The sequence below is a fragment of the Lepidochelys kempii genome, chromosome 7, assembly GCF_965140265.1.
Source record: "Lepidochelys kempii isolate rLepKem1 chromosome 7, rLepKem1.hap2, whole genome shotgun sequence".
Taxonomy (NCBI): Eukaryota; Metazoa; Chordata; order Testudines; family Cheloniidae; genus Lepidochelys; species Lepidochelys kempii.
Genome location: NC_133262.1, coordinates 121599707 through 121617135, shown reverse-complemented (window position 1 = coordinate 121617135; position 17429 = coordinate 121599707). Strand labels below are relative to the sequence as shown.

Sequence of the window (17429 nt, the reverse complement as noted above, 5' to 3'; positions counted from 1 at the left end):
CAAGTGCCAAATTCCACCCTGTCAGCTGTTGCTGGGGAAGCGGTGTTCCGCTGGGGAAGGGAGAAGGGTGGCAGGATTTGGGATCCACAACTCCTGTGTGCCACGGAGCTCTGCCCTGCAGAGGCTCCCTTGCCCTCCAGCCTACAGAGGATACGAGGAACAGGCCAGGAGCCAGGAATCCGCGAGACAACAGGACACATAAGCATATCACTCCTTTCTTCTTTCCAGCTCTGTTCTGGCCACTACAAGTTAAAGCGTCGACTGTTCCGCTAACACACCCTTGAGCTGCCTAGCATGGGACATGGCTCAAACCACACCCTAGTGGTTCTCTCTGCATTGGGGAGACTTGCTTTAAATTGTGGGAGTTCCTGCACTGTGCAGAATAAAGGGAAGAAAGCTTGGGGGAAAGAGAGTGGGGATGAACTTTACAGGGATGCTGCCCAGGGGATATTTCATCATCATAAACAGTCTCCTGGATCCACAACGTGTCCATGCACTGCTTGGAGCTGGGACTGTAATTTTTTTCCATCTGCTCCTGTCTCTTTGCTTTCTGAACAGTGATCTGAAGGGGGATGGTGGCACAGCTCTGAGCCCCGAAGGAGACAATCCCAGTGAACGGCTCAGGCCCTACAAAGCTGGGCAGACGGTGACCTGCTTTGTGAAGAAGGTGAGATTTGGAGGCTTCCAAAATAAATGCTGGGAAAGGACCAACTGTCAAAACGTCAGGCCTGGTTCCAGCCCATAGTCTGAAAAATTCAAACGTGCCAGTAAAATGCTGATCGGTACATCCAAAATCCAGCCCTAGTCTTGACGACAGAAGGAAATAGGAAGGAGCAGAATAACTCCAGAGCTAAGGAGATGGGTTGATATCACAGCCTGTTTGTCCCCAGTGCAGTGTTCCCCCTGCCGCCCTCCCCCCCCCCCCATGCTCCAGCAGAAGGTTCTTTTGGGGGAAAACTCCCCCAATTCCAAATATGCCAGATGCTGGAACTCCTGAGCCTTTGTGTGAGAATCACTGCAGTGTAGCAGCAGACCCCATAGCAGCAAGATATCATTGGGGCCAATTCATGATTCCCTCCCACCCAAAAGACCCCTCTGTTAGTATCTCTATCTGCAGAGAATTCCAAATGCTGTTTCTCCTCTTTGGGGAGACTCATCCTCTCCTCTGAGAGCACAAAGAAGCACCTCTCCTGTCCGAGTCCTAATCAATAAGCGATTGGAATCCGGGCTGGAAATGCTGGGAGAGGTTTTCTGGCTTGTGTTATGCAGGAGATCCGGCTACATGATCATAATTGGGCCCTTCTGGACTCGATCTGAATTTTCTCTCTCCAATGAAGCCATGGAGCTTCTTGTAAGTCTAACCTTCTCTTCTATGGCTGGTTGGTTTCCTCTCAGTACAACACCACCAAGACTTGGCTGGAGGTGGAGATCACCCCTGAGATTCGAGGAAGAGTTCCCCAGCTTCTGCTTTCCCTTAACCCCAAGGTAAGTCCTCGCCAGAGAATCACATGCATGAAGGTTTTGCACACATGAGGCTGCGAGCACCCAGAGACAAAAGTGTCTCAAGCAGCCTCCAACCCTTTGGTTCCTCTTTGCTTCCTGATCCTGTGTCATGGCTGGGGCTGGGCCTGTTCTTCCTCTTTCAGCTACTCCATAATGAGTATTGTTGACTTGGTTATTTTTAGAGAAACGTTAGATTGTGAACATCATTAGTTGTTTTTCTTTTCAAAGGGGAACTGCAGAGTTTCCGAATCAAATGCCAGATCGTTAGCAGAACAAATCAGATCTATTTGCCTCTTAATACGAATATTTGGAAATCGGTTCCTTGCCAAGTCCTTTTACCCTTCCCTGCCCTCCCACCCCCGCCACCTTGTAGACTCACTCACTGTGCAATCTCTGTCTCTTTTGAGTTGCTTTTTTTATAGTGGCAACAAGATAATTAGTATAATAATACCTAGCTCTTACATACTGCTTTTCAGCAGTAGATCTCAAAGCATGTTGGCATCGTTATCCCCATTTTACAGATGGGGAAACTGAGCCACAGGGTGGCACATGACTACCCAAATCACCCAGCAAGCCAGTGGCAGAGTTGGAAATAGACCCAAAGTCTCTTGAATCCCAGTCCAGTGTTTGTTTGTTTTTTTCCATGGGGCCAGGCTGCTTCCCTAAAACATGAGCAGTAAGAAATGCTGTTTACTGCTAGATTTATCCAGCGTCACAGTGACATTTCTTTATCAGGGTTTAATAGATGCACAGAAGATGCCTATAATGCCAAATGTAGATCTCGAAATGTCCTGAGATTACCTTGGTTAAAATCAAAATGAGTGGCTGAAGTCCCTGGTGATGAGTGGAAGTCTCTCTCCCCCGCAGGTCTTAAAGCATCCAGAAAAGAGCTTCAAGAATGGCCAAGCTTTGTCTGCCACAGTGACTGGCACAGATGCCTCTGAGACCAACCTCTGCCTGTCACTTACAGGTATGGTAAAGCCTCGTTAACTGCAGCACCCTTCCTGTTCGGATTCCTCCATCAGCTCAGCAACTAGAAATGGTCCTGGACTGAAACCATGGGATCAGAATGCTGCAAGACAGAGCCAAACTTTGTCTCTCTCTCCTGAACTAACACCCTGAATCTGGATCCAGAGTTCAAGGTGCTTTGGTTTTCAGACTCAGCCGGTACGTAGAGGTTCAAGCCTTTAGACTAAAGCATCAGTTCTCCTTCTAGGTGTGTCAGGCAGGGTCCTCATCTCTGCTCTCTTCTGAAGCAACTTGGTTTCTGACTGGTCTCCATCAGGTGTCACACAAGCTGTTCATCAATTACTACGGGTCCGGGTATAATGGGTTCAGGGTCATATCTGGGAGGAAGGATTGTGAATGGTTGAACATGGCATCGTCGTTACAAAAGGGATTGTGAACTGAGAGAGCCGCGCAGGCCCCATGTGGCCAAAAGACTGTGGGGATGGTAGGTGACCGGGGAAGTAACGCCATACCTCCTTTCTGTCTACTTGATTCCCTTACCCCAAGTGTTCAAGCTTGGAATATCTTCACCCTTTGTGGGGTCTGGCTGAAATAACCCCTCTGAAATCCTCGTGCTCTTGGCAGGAGTCCACTCGCTGGCGGAAGGAACCATCACCCTGGGCACCATAACAAAGGTGACTCCACATGTCTGCCTCACCATTGCACTTCCCTTCGGAAAGACCGGCAAAGCCAGTATCTTTCACCTGAGTGATTCATATGCTGAGCAGCCGCTAGAGAACTTCAGCATCGGGAAGCTTGTCAGGTCAGAGATTCTCCTAGTCTCCTGAAGTCTCTTGTTGCCTCCTCAAGTGGGGGGGCCTGGGAAAATCCTTCAGCAGTGACAAGATTCACCAGTGGTTTGGTTTAGCAGCAGCACTGAGGGGTTTTCCTTGCATTCCAGCCGGAGTGTTACCCCTTCCGGGGCAAATTGTAAAGAGTTAGAGGACATATAGCTCTTTGGCTCCTCTAGGGGAGAAGGTTGTAACCTTACATTTGTATCTGCTTGGGGCAGCTGCTCACTTCCTGTGTGCTCGCTTCCTTCAGTCCCCTTTTCAGAACCCATTTCTTAAAGAAGGGTGTTGCAGTGCTTAGCATGCTAGTTTCGGACTTGGGAGACCTGCTTTGAATTCCAAGGGTGTTAGACAAATCACTTACACCCTAAGTTCCCTCTAAGCGTATCAAGGGCCGCACAGGTGCTCAGGGCTTCGGCAGGGAGAGGCACCTCTACCTCGGCCCCAGCCCCAGAGCTGCCGCGGCCCGGGAGAGGCGCCTCTCCCCTCCCCAGCCCAAGTGCTGCTGGGGGGAGTTCTCTCTCTTCCCCCCGCCCCGCCCTCCACCCCAGGGCAGTCTGCACCCCAAACTCACCCCCATCCTCATCTCTGGCCCCACCCCCGGGCCCACCCCCCCAGCCGGAGCCTTCATTTCCCCCCTCAGCTCCCACCCAGCACCCCAACCCTCTGCCCCAGCCCTGAGCCCCCTCCCACACTCCAAACCTCTCGGCCCCGGCCCCACCCCCACCACACATCACCTCCATATTGGTGCACATAACAAAATTCATTCCGCACATACATGAGAAAAATTAGAGGGAATAATTGCTTACACCCAGATATTAAAAGGTATTTAGGTGCTGCTGTGCTCTGTGTTGCTATGCCTAACTGATTTAGGAGCCTGTCTCATTTTCCAAAGGAATGTAAGCACTTAGGAGCCAAAATCCCATTGACAGTCAATAGGATTTATACTCCTAAATATCTAAATCTGGGCCATGGTGTGTCTGTGACCGAATTCCCCACCTCTAATGTGACTTCCCTTCCTCACAGGGGTGTTGTGAGCATTCAGGATTGTGAGATGCTCAGATACTATGGTGTAGGTCGGTAGGTTGTTTTCTTTCACAAAACCTTCTCAGCTGATCTCCTAAATCATTGTATCTCATTGGTCTGCGGTAGACTGTAAGTGCTTCAGAGATCTGGGTTCTTAGTGCACCTTCTACGTTTAATGCTGCTGTATGAAGAATTTCTCTGCTTCCTCTGTGTGTGCCTTTTTTTTAATCTGCTCAAAGGTTTCCCATTTTCGTGCCTCTCCCACATCTCCAGGTGTTGTGTCCTATCCAATGAAGACAACAAAATAGAAATATCTCTCCGGCAATCCAGGTAGGTGCCTTTGCATTGGACTGTAGATCTCCTGAGAGTGGTAAAAAGTGCAGTGAAACTTGGTGTTTAGTTTTTTACCCACCCTGAAACCCACATTTACTGGGCCAGCCCAATGCATGTGTTCAGATTACATAATTAGCCTGATATCCCAGACTTTGTAAGGGATGAAGATAGCTTTGGATGCTGCTTGTTCATTCTGCTTAGAGGGTTTCCCGTGTCCGGGAGAATGTGAAGATGTCTGGTTGTGAATACACACATTCACACATTTTATTTATGAGCATTCTAGGTCTGGTTGAGTTTCACTGCTCTTCTAGGTCTGTCCACACAGCTTCATTTGGATATGTGTTCTGTGTGTTTACCTTTCCTCCAGTGAACTTATTTAGACCTAGTTTAAAAAAAATAAACAAATAGTTTCCCATGGTGGAATTGGCAGCATAAACATTTAACCTCAAAAAATGCAGATGAACATTTTACTTTTCAGAAGAAATGGCAGATGAAGAGCTTGATTCTTCTCACTTTGTGCCAGTCGTGCATTGCACACACAGATGATGGCATCAATGTATCCGATTGTGACCACAGATCGGGTTGCTGGACACATGAATGCAAGTGATGGGAGGCTGGGTTAAAGCCTCTTTGGGGCAGGAGGACACAAACCCCAAATTTTCATACAGCCTCAATCAGTGCCTTTGCCCCTTTTTCTGGCACTATCTCAAAAGTGTAACAGGCCAAGGGGTTAGCCACAAATCCTCAGTACAGCGACCTGGATCGCTGTATCGTGCTGCTTACCTTCTGTAGCTGGAAGAAGATGCAGACAGTGCATTTCAATAAATGGGAGGAGAAACAAGGATGTTCTTGGTCCTTCACACTCCGTAAAGGGTTCATTGCTTTCCAGTCTCCAGTTTGGGTTGATTTTTTTCAGGACCCAGCAGAGTATAAAACATTCAGTTGCAGTGAGGATTTTCCTCCTTCCCCCTCTTTCTTCTAGGACAAATCCAAAGAGCAAAAACAAAGTGGAAGATCCTGAAATTACATGTGTTGAGGATGTTCGGGAAGGCCAGCTGGTCAGAGGCTATGTCAGATCTGTCAAGCAGTCAGGCGTGTTTTGTGGGTGAGTAGCACGTGGCGAGACAAGTACAGTGGGCTGTGTAGACCCGAGGTCCATGTGTGCATGCTTGTTTTGTGTTAATAGCCCTAGAATTCAAAATTCTGCAGCGTCTCTGACAATGTAATGCCACTTTCCCAAGTGAATTTCATTCTGTAAGTCAGAATGTTGGTGTTTTTTGTAAGCTTGTGACGTTTATGTGAAAAATGCCCTACTATCTAATAGGCAGCTGGTCGTAGGGCAGGCAGGCACTGTTCCAGCGTCCTATAAACAGTGCCCCCAGTGTTGTTCAATCTCAACCTGCAACATCCCCTGCTGTTCCCATCCTGCCCTTCTGGCTCTGCCAATGTCCCTCCAGGCTGACCTGCTGGACTCCCTGCTGTTCTGCTTCTTTGTCTCGCCAGGGTTGGAGGCTGCCTGTAATGATGGTGGTTAGGTGACGTGCACCAGGCCCCGTAATATAGCTGCCGTTAAGGTGAAGCTGTAGACGTGTGATTCTGACTCTTTCTTTTCAGTTTGTCTAGCTCAGTTGTGGGCCGAGTCCAATTCCACAAAGTCGTCCCCTTCTTCATACCGAAACAATCTTTGTATGAGCAGTACGTGCCAGAGGGGAAGTTCCTCACTGCCAAGGTCCTCAGGTAGGTGGGAGGCCCCCCAGTGAACTGGCAGATTGAGGGGACAATGGGAAGGGGCAGAAGAAAAGGTGACAAGGGGCAAGCAGGGGCACCCCAATAATCATCAGGGGGCACAGAACTTCTCCGGCCCCAGGGCTGCAGAGGCTGATTGGGGGTAATTCTCTGGGCTGGGTGGGGTAAACATTCATTTGGCCTTATTAGCCCGGGGCTGGTAAAGAAGGCCCAGGAAGGAATTGCAGGGAGAGAGAGAGGGAGGACAGGGCTAGCTGGGTCCAGTCAGACAGGGGCCTCGGAGTAGGGAGATCTCTGTCCCCTCAGGTCCTGCTGAGAGGGCTAAAAGCCCAGCAAATATTGTAAGTAGGTGGGAGCATGGGGGACTCTGGTTATATCGGTGAAGGGGAATCGAAATAAAGTGTCACTAAGAGCACAGCCGGTGGAATCTGTGCAATTTCTGCAGGGAAGAGGATAGGAGTGGAGACGGGCCCCTGTTACAAGGGTTACCTGCAATAGCAAGAGACTGAACTCAGTGACTCTGGGGGTCCCTTCCAATTTCTGGCATTCACAGCAATTGGAATATTTCTGGTTTTCTGTTCTCTTCCCCCTGGAAACATGCTGCAGTGTAAATAATAGAGAGAGCCATGTTGAGCTCTCTCTCCTCCCTGAGGACACTGGGAAGCCAAGCATCCTGCCTGAGTCACTGGGCCTGCCACGCTGTGACACAGATGAGGGGAAGGGCAAGGAGAAGAGAGAGGAGTTCAAGAAACTGAGGTCAAAACAGAAAAGAAGAGTCTCGGAAGGCGAACAGGTATGTGCACGCAGGGAGATTGTCCCCCACATTGGGGTGGGTGGTTGTGCTGAGCGGGGGGCAGAAATGCATTCCCCTTGCTTCTGTCTGCTTCACCCTCAAAGCAGGACATTGTGGGTGATAAAGATTCAGCTAATTTTAATGGAAACTTAACATGAAGTTTTTACAGAATAGAAAAAAGAACTATGGTCCATAACTCTCCTCTGCCACAGACAGAACCCCAAATCAGGCTGCACGAATTGCAACATTACTTTGTATGAATGGGGGTGTCTGACTGCAAACAAAGAGGGCTTGAACCTGGACCTCTGGATCTTAAAGCTTGTGCCTCAATGGCCTGAGCTAAAGGATCCACCTCTGACAGCCAACGATGTAGCAGGCTCATCAACCTCTATATGTGGCCCAGGCACCACTGGAGGGGGATGGAGTGCCACACTGAGGGTGGGGATTGCATACACACCCAGACCAGTGGTTTTCAAACTGTGGGTCGTGGCCCAGTACTGGATCGTGGCATGTCAGGCACTGGGTCATGGTGGTGCTGGTCTGCACCACCAAGTGGGCTGTTAAAAGTTCGTTCGACGGTGCTGCCCGGCTAAGGCAGGCTAGTTCCTCCCTGTTCTGACACCGCGCTGCGCCCCGGAAGTGGCAGGCAGCAGCTCCGTTGGGTCGCGCGCATCAACAATTTTCTTCAATGGGTCACCAGAAAAAAAAGTTTGAAAACCACTGCTCTTGGCTACCCTCCCCCCTCAAAGTGTGTGTGTTTTGGGGAAGAAAATCACTGGTCCCCTGCTTTATGTTCTTGTATCTCAAGTTTTCTGGCAGGCATCTCTGCACAGCACCTGCCAGAATGTGGCCCATAAAAGTTGACTTGACCATCTGCCCCGTGGATTGAGGCCTGCCACATTCATGACTTTTCTCTTGTGACTCATGTTGTACGTTGTGTCTCTGGGTGACTGGGGAAGGCGGTGACGGTTATTCCAAGGCCTCTGCTTTTTCTGTCTGTAGCCAATGTTTGACCTTGAAAATAGAATTCTTGTAAAGTCTCTTTCCAATGGCTCACCCTCCCCCCCACCTCCACTGCAGGAGGTGAAGCCAGGGAAAAAGCGAGGTCGCCTGACGGACGGGGATGACAGCGGCGTTGAGGTCTATTGCCGGGAGGAGGAGGAGGAAGATGAGGAGGAGAATAAAAGGAAATCCAAGGTGAGGGTACACAGAGGAAGAGCCAGAGCCCTGAAGAGGAGAATATGAATGAGCAAAGGAATGTTCAGGGTGACTGGCAGAGGACTGCTTGAGGGTGACTGAGATGGGGGCCTGGAATAAGCTGCTACAGGGTACCTGGCTTTCAGGCCCATTGCGATGTGTCCATTTCTCAGCTCCTCCACCCTGTGCATAAAAGGACCTACCTCAACAATTAGCAGGCACGTGGCTCTTTAAGAGTTTGGTTACTAATAGCCTGTAGGGAGGCAACTCCATGTACTGTAACCAGAGCCCTGAAATCCAGAACTGGAGACCTGTAACTTTCCATTCCCACAAAAAGCTATCACCTTGGGGTGATGCAGGGACTTGTAAACTGGGTAATAAAGATGATGGATCTGGTCTGGTCTGAGCACGGTCTGGTCTGGTCAGTGCTGGGAAGGGAGACCGTCAAGGGAAACAAAAGAGATGTGGGTGATACTCCTAGTCTCTCTCGCCTTTCTGGCCACTTGGATATTTTCAGAGTAACAGCCGTGTTAGTCTGTATTCACAAAAAGAAAAGGAGTACTTGTGGCACCTTAGAGACTAACCAATTTATTTGAGCATGAGCTTTCGTGAGCTACAGCTCACTTCATCGAATGCATACCGTGGAAACTGCAGCAGACTTTATATATACACAGAGAATATGAAACAATACCTCCTCCCACCCCACTGTCCTGGGACAGTGGGGTGGGAGGAGGTATTGTTTCATATTCTCTGTGTATATATAAAGTCTGCTGCAGTTTCCACGGTATGCATTCGATGAAGTGAGCTGTAGCTCACGAAAGCTCATGCTCAAATAAATTGGTTAGTCTCTAAGGTGCCACAAGTACTCCTTTTCTTTTTGGATATTTTGTTATCTCCCACAAGAATATGGATGTTAGCTCCAGTAGCCTGGCCAAATCCAATCTGGGTGCTAACTGCAGTTACAACTAGAAACAGTATGTTTACTTCCTGTTCTACTCTGCTGTGCTGTCAAACAGCCATCATGCTCCACCCCAGAGGTGCTTGCATTCTAGTAGTGGATGAAGTGATGGCTATCTCTATAAAACGTTATTGGGGGGGGGGGGTTCAGGATGAAAGTTTCTATATAAGTGTGAACAATTTATTCCCATTGCTCCAGAAGACGATTGAAATCCTTCAGTGAGCCTGTTTTTCTCACTGTTTATCCCTCCATGGACCCAGTTTGTTATGGCTAAGTCATTCTGACAGGGGCGGTGGTGGTGGGGAATTTCAGGTGTCATTTTGGTAGACAATGCGCAGGCTAGAGCAAGGCAGGGTGCAGGCAGCAGCTGTACCCGCTCCCAACAGAAGTCTGGAATATAAAACAAGTGATATCATCTTCTATTGTCCTGTCAAGCAGGAGACAAAACGTGCAGAGGCTCCAAGGCTGCAGGTTTCTAGTGGCTTCACTTGGGACGAGGGTTTAAATGCCCTGGAGGTGCCAGTATTTAATCGGAAAGAGGAGAGCTCAGACAGCGAGGAAGAGGATGACACACAGTCCATGGTACAGTATCCTGGACAGCACTGCGTGCGTGGGAGCTGCTGTAACTTGCCTTCTTGTCACTTACTGTCTTTGTATCGGTAATGTGCTGAGCCTTGTGTCAGATGGCAAAGGCTGTGTTAATCCAAGGGACTGCCTTCACCAATCGGTTCTTACGACGTTCTTTTAACGTGTGTAGATAAACGTAACCAGAGGAAGGTGACAATCTTTGAGAGAGAGCACGGGCGGGTGCTGTGCAAGCTGAGTTTCCTTCTCACAGCCCTATCCATGCACCTCAACCCCTGTCCTTCCAGTCCTGAGCCACACCCATCCCCAGATGATCTGCCAATGCACCTCAGTCTTGATCTGTAACACCCCGTCCTTCCAGTCCCTGGCCTTTCCAGAGCAGACATCTACGCTGTGGCAATTGCACTGGTCACCAGCAACCAATGGGCTTGTGCTGTGGAAAAAAATTTAGGATGAAATCACTTGCAAGTGGAGTTAAAGTGTAAACTCTGCAGTCAGAGGTGCAAAGTTAGGGAATTAGCTCAGTCCCTTGATGTGCTTTATTAAGGGAAACGAATATCCCTTCCCCCTTGTGACTCTGCTCTTCTGAGACACAGCCTCCGATGGGTTCCAAAACTCCCTTGGTTTCGTTTCTCTCTCTAAAATATTGGCCCAGTCTGTTGAATAGACTCCCCCCAGGATGCCCTAGTGTCTGACCATCTTCCATCCATCATTCCCTTGTGGTGCTAGATGGCACCTGAAGTATTCCAAAGTGACACGGTCTCTGGTTCTCACCCCTTTCCTTGCCCGCTTCAGAGGAAGAAGCAGACGAAGAAGGAGCAGGAGCAGGAGAAGCAGAGGGTGGAGAAGGAGCTCTCCAAGACCGAAGCCGCCCTGATGGACCCCAATCGGCAGCCCCAGACGGCGGACGACTTTGACCGCTTGGTGCTGAGCAATCCCAGCAGCTCCATCCTGTGGCTGCAGTACATGGCCTTCCACCTCCAAGCCACAGAGATGGAGAAGGCCAGGGCGGTGGCGGAAAGGGCCCTCAAAACCATCTCCTTCAGGTAAAACGCTTCTCTCCCCCTGCATGGGAGGGCAGCAGCTTGATGTCCACGTGCCGTTGTTGCCATTATTTGGCACGGACATCTAATCTGCCCCTAGAAATGTAGGGACGCCAGCAGCCTGGGTGGGGAATAGAAAGTGCTGCTCCAGCAGCCCCATAGTACTCAAGGGCTGCAATTCTCAGCTTGCCTTGTTCGAGGGAGGACCCAGGCTGAACCGCCGCAGCGACGCTACGTTGGTTGGCAGCCAGCCCATCGTATGCTGTAATCCAGCTAGAGCTCAAAGCTAAGCAGGGCCCAGCCTGGGCGTGGCTAGGAGGGGAGACGTAAGGGAACAAGTGGGGTGCTGCAGAAAGAGGAATTGATGATTCCATAGGTGCCAGTCTTCCTTCTCAGTCCGTACCAAGCCAGTGCCCCAGCGTGGTGCTGTGGTTCTCTTCTAAATGAGCCCTAATACTCTTTTCTGGCTCTTTTCATGAGAGTGAGGGGTGTTATCTTTGGCCCTGTGGGCTTACTTCAACTGAGTAAATACATTCTGCCTCCTTGATACCCTCCAGGCAGTTTCAGTTGGCTACACAATTCTTCCTCTCTCACAGTGTGGTATTACTGTGCACCATAAAACAATGACCACACTCCGCCCCAGAGGGGGCCGCATTTGCATGGTGCAGTGATGCAATCCCTTAGCCAACCTTTTACCGGTGCGCTGGGGCTCAGCTAATGTTTGTAAAGGGTTTTGAGTTCCTCAGACAAAGTTCATGTCCCGTTTTGCTTTCAGGGAGGAGCAGGAGAAGCTGAATGTGTGGGTAGCTCTGCTGAACCTAGAGAACATGTATGGCACGGAAGAGACACTGATGAAGGTCTTTGAGAGGGCTGTTCAATACAATGAGCCCCTGAAGGTCTTCCAGCACCTGGCTGACATCTATGCCAGCTCTGAGAAATACCAGGTGGGTGCCTGGACCCGTGATGTGCTGAGGAGCAGAATCCTTGCTGCTCACCACCAGGGCAGGAGATGAGCATTTTTTCCCTTAGAGAGTGCCTGGCCGAATCCAGCATTTGCTCCCCAGTTTGGTGTATCTGACTTTGGGCCATCCGGAGTTATGGTGCAGGCCTGTGTGAGCAGCAAGGGAATTTGCCATCAGTTTATTTCTTACCTGGGTCTTCCCCACGTAGCATCTGCCTGTTAATCTGTTCCCTGTGGTGCATAGTAGGATGATCTGTATGTTACCAAGATTTGATTTCCTCCAGGCCTCTGAATTTGGCGCTCCTGAAAGGGTGAGGGACCAGTCATGCTGATCAGAGCTGGACATAATGCAGGTGCTAGGCAAGTTTTCCCCCCCAGCTGTGCCATTGCATCCCCGTCCTGACCTTGCAACTGCTCCTGGGCTTGGCTTGGCTTGGCCTATCAGTGATATACAAGCATGCCAAACTGACCCTACAGACCCAGAGGGGAAACACCAAACTCACTGTCACTTAAGCGCTAAACCTGTATCTCATTCCCAGCGTGCAGAGGTGAAGGGCCCAGTGCGTCAACTCTGCTTCAGGGATACTATTTCCTGTGTGGTCAGAAGCCACAGACAGAGTGAAAATCCACCCTTGTAGGGAGGCAGCGTGCTCAGCTGGGCCAGGCACAGGCCTGGGAGGCGGGAGACCTTGGCTCTGTTCTTAGCTTGGCCGTGAGTTGCTGTACGAACTGGGGGAAGCTGCTCCACTGCTTTGAACTCCAGTTTCCCCATCTATGTTGTAAAAAGGGCAGAGCTTATGATACTCACTCGCCTCTGTAACGTGCGCTGGAGACTATACACGGCAGAGCTATGCAGGCATAACCCGGACGTGTAATGCAGCCTGCAGCAACGCAAGGGGGGTTTCCATTGGTGAAACAGCACGAAGCAAGCGAGCAACGGTAGCTATGTCGACAGAAGCATTCTTCTGCTGACGTAGTTGTGTCTACACGGGGGGTTAGGGTGGTGTAGCTGTGGCACTTGGAGGGGGGGGATTTTTCACACCCCTGCCTGATGTGGCTGTGTCGATCTAACTTTTAAGTGTAGACCAGGCCTTAAAGATCATGGCTGGAAAGCTCTCCAGAAGTGCAAGGCTCTAGTAAGAGGCTGCGTGATGCAACCCCATGTTAGACTGACCTCTACGTCCCACTCTGGTATCTTTCCAGCAAGCTGATGACCTGTACAACACGATACTGAAGCGTTTCCGCCAGGAGAAATCAGTGTGGTTGAAATACGCCACCTTCCTCCTGAAACGGGGCCAGGTGGAGGCCACGCACAGGCTTCTGGAACGCGCCCTGAAGGGCCTGCCAGATAAAGAACGTAAGTGTCCCAAGGCTTGCTCCTCTCCCACTCCATGACCTGTGTCATCCTTCCCATTCGTTGGGTTCCTGCTTCTCAGGTGGCTTGGTTGACCTTTGGTATTCTACCATGCTAACAGCTGGGAAGAAGCAAACAGGTCTGAAATCTCCTGATGCCCGGGAGCGATGGGGAGGAGAGACTTTTGGTCAGGATAACAAAGCCAACCCTCCTGGAACACGCTAAGCCATGGGATCTGCTCGCACGGAGCAGAGAGGACCTTGTTTTTTAAGGTCTGAAAACCCCTGCTCAAAGTCAACTGCTCTGCATGTGTGTTCTGCTTCTGAAGGGGGCAGGGCTGTGAGTAGGCCCTGCTGGGATTTGAGTCATGGTTCCAGGGAGCCCTGGAGGGTTGAAACCTGAGAAATCTACGCCCAAGACATCCCCTCCAGGAGAAAGCTGAATAAAATGCTGAGATGGGAAGTGAGCTGCAGTCGAGACTGGGGATGCAGATCCCCATCACACCAAAACCTCTTTCTGAGCAGAGACTAAAGGATTGGCTGCAGATAGCATTGTCCTTGGAGCCGTGCCAGCCTCTTGCTTGGATATTTGGCGGTTGTCTACATGTGTTTGGGGGTGGAGGGAGGGGATGGAGAGGGGCAGGTGCCCCTGCTGGTGTGTGCAGTGCCCTGAGGGGTGTCTTCTCATTATAGATGTGGATGTGATTTCCAAGTTTGCTCAGCTGGAGTTCCACTTTGGGGACCCTGAACATGCCAAGGCCATTTTTGAGAGCACGCTCAGCAGCTACCCAAAACGCACGGACATCTGGTCCATCTACATAGACATGATGATCAAACACGGCAGCCAGAAGGAAGTAAGGTGAGTGCTTGCGATGCGGGGGGTGTGCATGCGCGCGCGTGTGTGTGTGTATGCACAAGGCTTAAAACGCCCCCTGCAGGGAGTGTGAATACCCTTCAGTACTGGGCAGTATGGAGGATCCCAGAGCAACAGTGAATCTGTGTTACGTGGAGAAGGCAAAGGGGTCTGGGCTCGTCTTTGTTGGAAAGGAGGGAGACCTTCAGGGGCGCAATGAGCAGGTTTGGACAGTGCTTTCACAGCAATGCAGAGTTCAGAAACTGGAGAATCTAATCTAAATCTACAAGATCTACACAGCACGTAGGGAAATACTTCTGGATGTCTCTTGGCCTCTTTTTATTCCCTGCTTGGATCACTTCACCAGTAATTGATCCTGTATGTCTACGAGGCTGAGCGCAAGAGGCCACCATTGGCTGAGGAGCAAGAGCCTAGTTAATCTCTTTATTTAATGCTGCCGCTCTTTCAGCCCCAGATGCCATGCCGCTCACAGAAGAGCATATTCATCTCCCAGCCCCCTGGTGGGGTCGTCACTCAGCAAAGATGTGAGATTGCTCCTTTGTGTGCAAAGTGATAGCGAAAGCTGATCAGCCCTTCCATTTTACATCGTCCCTTAGTTAGCCTTTGAGGGATTAGATTTTTATTGGTAAATATTGACAAATGTCAACTTCCCCACACACGCGCAAACCAATGGAAAAATATTTCCATGGATGATGATCAAAATTTCCAGATAGACAAAGTAAGAAAAGTGCTGCTTGAGAACTTATTAGAGTTTCGTTTAAGGCTAATTACTTCATATATTTTGACATGATGGTGACAATTTGTGTGCTTAATGGTTATAAAGCTTTAACTTTTTTGAATCTCAACATCTACTGTCATTAAATAATTACTGTCTGACCCTGCCCCTCGTCTGATTCCCCCCCCATAATTACCCACGACAACGAACATTTAAATTGATAAAATATTTTTAAAAACTCTTAAATCCCATAATTATGCACAACTGTAAAAATTTAGATACATAAAAATAGAAGAAAAATGCTTAAACAATCAGTGATATTATCGGTCGAAATTATTAAAAAAATTTAAAAAATTGAATTCTGCCAAGTCTACCCAGGATGCAAGAAGGGGCTACTCACTGGCATGAGCTTGGAGCTAGTGAAAGGAACTCCTGCTTTCCACAGTGTGTAGCCAATCCAGGACCATTCCCTGAGCTCAGTCGAATACTGTGGCTGGATTTTAGAGAAATAGCTGTATGATTTGGCCAGTAACCGTGTAAGCAAAGAGGAAGGGGGTTATGAAGCCTGCTGATTCGCAGGGATCTGACCTTCCATTCTACTGCAGGCTGAGTGTATGTACTGCGTTTCCTTTGCCTTCCACTGAAGTATGACCCGTCCTGCCCATTGTTCAGAGGCAGGATATCAGGCTTGCGGGTCCAGTGCTGATCCATGTTCTGAATGGGTTTTTGATTCTTGCAGGGATATTTTCGAGCGGGTCATTCACCTGAGCCTGGCAGCAAAGAGGATGAAATTTTTCTTCAAGCGCTACCTGGATTATGAGAAGAAATATGGCACGTCGGAAACCATCCAGGCTGTGAAAGTAGCCGCACTGGAGTACGTCGAGTCCAAGACCTCTCTTGCCGAGAGCTAACTCTCGGAGCAGAGAGACTCAAATCCTGTTGCAGACTCTGTGTATCTGGTGCTGGAGGTGGAGATCCGCAGTAATGGGCTGCCTGTGTCCATAACTAGCGCGTTTCCTGAGAGTACCCAGCCGCCGGCTGAATTGTCCAGGACCAAACTAAGGTGGAAAGAACAAAGTCTAGGAAGTAAACATTTACAGGAGCTTTCCATCTTGCCCCACGATACAACAGACTTTTAACGTGTGGATGATTTTGGATCTAGTTATTTAAATGCTGATTGTTTTATAAATGGTAGAAACCGCTACCCTTTGTATGGCTTTCCTGTCGAAATGGGGCAGTTAGTGACTCTCCATCATTAAATACAATGATTTGGCATAAGCTCCCTTCTCTTTCCTATCCCCTCGCTCTTCCCAGCATCACTAAGAATGTTCTCGCATTTCACCTGCTTTGGTGTCTTTAAAGATTTGTCTCCAGTGCTTTTGTGCTGCCAGCAATTTAGCACAACCACCTGCTTGATTGATTCCTCTTAAAGCCTACGGCCACCCAACTAAACTTGATCCATTGCTCATGAGCAGCTCTAGGGTAACAAACACGGCTTGTGATGGACAGTAATTAGAAAGGAGACTGCCTCAGCAGCAGCTGTCTGAGGTCATTAAACTGAGAGAAGAAACCAAGTGTTACTTGCTGAAAAATAACGCATCCCATTTTAACCCTTTTATACTTGGAACACGACTGCCTATCTAAGGTTCTTATATGGCTACCATCAGCGTAGTATCCGAGCCCTTCTCAATCTTTAATGAATTTATCCTGACATCCTCCCGCTGAGGTAGGGCAGTGCTGTTACCCCCTTGTACAGCTGGGGAGTTGTGACATGGGTGGAGTGACTGGCCCAAGGTCACACACGAGATCTGGCAAAACAGGGACTTGACCCATCATCTCCTAAATCCCAGACTTAGCAACCTAACCACTGGACCATCCTGCAGAGTCCAAGGGGCTCCATGCAAGTGGTGACTCTTAGAGAACATTTTTCATCAAAAGGTCTAATGACTAGATCTAACACACAGAAACATATCTCCATACACCCCCATTGCCAACTGCAAAGGAAGTTGTGACTTCCTAAACCAGACTAGGTTGCTACCAGTTCTTTTGTTAATTAATATTTGTCTTGGACATCTTCCAGAAAGCTCTGAGCAAAGCCTCCCTCTGCGCTTCTCTTTTTAAATCCACTTAACTCCAAAAGACGAACTATATCGTTAGAAGCCAAGTATAGTATCAGGGAGTTCTTTTGTGCTTCTCTGGCTGAGGTGTTATACCTCTACTTGAAGAGCCTAATTCCAAATGTTGCACCCTTCTTCATGAAAGAAAATGTGACCTCTTCCCTTTACTGGAAAATAGTCCACCAGCAGAATCTCTTGTTGTTCCCTTCCGAATCTGGGTACGGTCCAAAGGCTCTTGAGCAACATAAACAGTCATGAGATGAGGTAAGATCCTCTCATGGGTTAGTAACTGGTTAAAAGACAGGAAGCAAAGGGTAGGAAAAAATGGTCAGTTTTCACAATGGAGAGTGGTAAATAGCAGGGTCCCCCCAGGATCTGTACTGGGACCTGTGCTGTTCAACATATTCATAAATGATCTGGAAAAAG

At 49.2% G+C, this 17429-nt stretch overlaps 1 protein-coding gene across 2 annotated transcripts in view; it reads left to right on the top strand.

Annotated features, from left to right (window-relative positions):
- Positions 1 to 16164, top strand: part of PDCD11 (programmed cell death 11) — a 44483-nt gene extending 28319 nt beyond the window's left edge. The window contains exons 22-36 of one of the 2 annotated variants that reach the window (XM_073354471.1): positions 559 to 667; positions 1396 to 1485; positions 2371 to 2473; positions 3097 to 3274; positions 4602 to 4658; positions 5644 to 5766; positions 6276 to 6398; positions 7014 to 7200; positions 8281 to 8397; positions 9794 to 9937; positions 10736 to 10986; positions 11759 to 11927; positions 13148 to 13301; positions 13991 to 14156; positions 15626 to 16164. In XM_073354471.1, the coding sequence (XP_073210572.1) occupies positions 559 to 667; positions 1396 to 1485; positions 2371 to 2473; positions 3097 to 3274; positions 4602 to 4658; positions 5644 to 5766; positions 6276 to 6398; positions 7014 to 7200; positions 8281 to 8397; positions 9794 to 9937; positions 10736 to 10986; positions 11759 to 11927; positions 13148 to 13301; positions 13991 to 14156; positions 15626 to 15797 (2143 nt within the window). In that variant the 3' untranslated portion in view covers positions 15798 to 16164. Of the gene's footprint in view, positions 1 to 558; positions 668 to 1395; positions 1486 to 2370; positions 2474 to 3096; positions 3275 to 4601; positions 4659 to 5643; positions 5767 to 6275; positions 6399 to 7013; positions 7201 to 8280; positions 8398 to 9790; positions 9938 to 10735; positions 10987 to 11758; positions 11928 to 13147; positions 13302 to 13990; positions 14157 to 15625 lie in introns of both variants that reach the window. The other variant, XM_073354470.1, reaches the window with a different exon arrangement.
- Positions 16165 to 17429: the final 1265 nt, after the last annotated feature.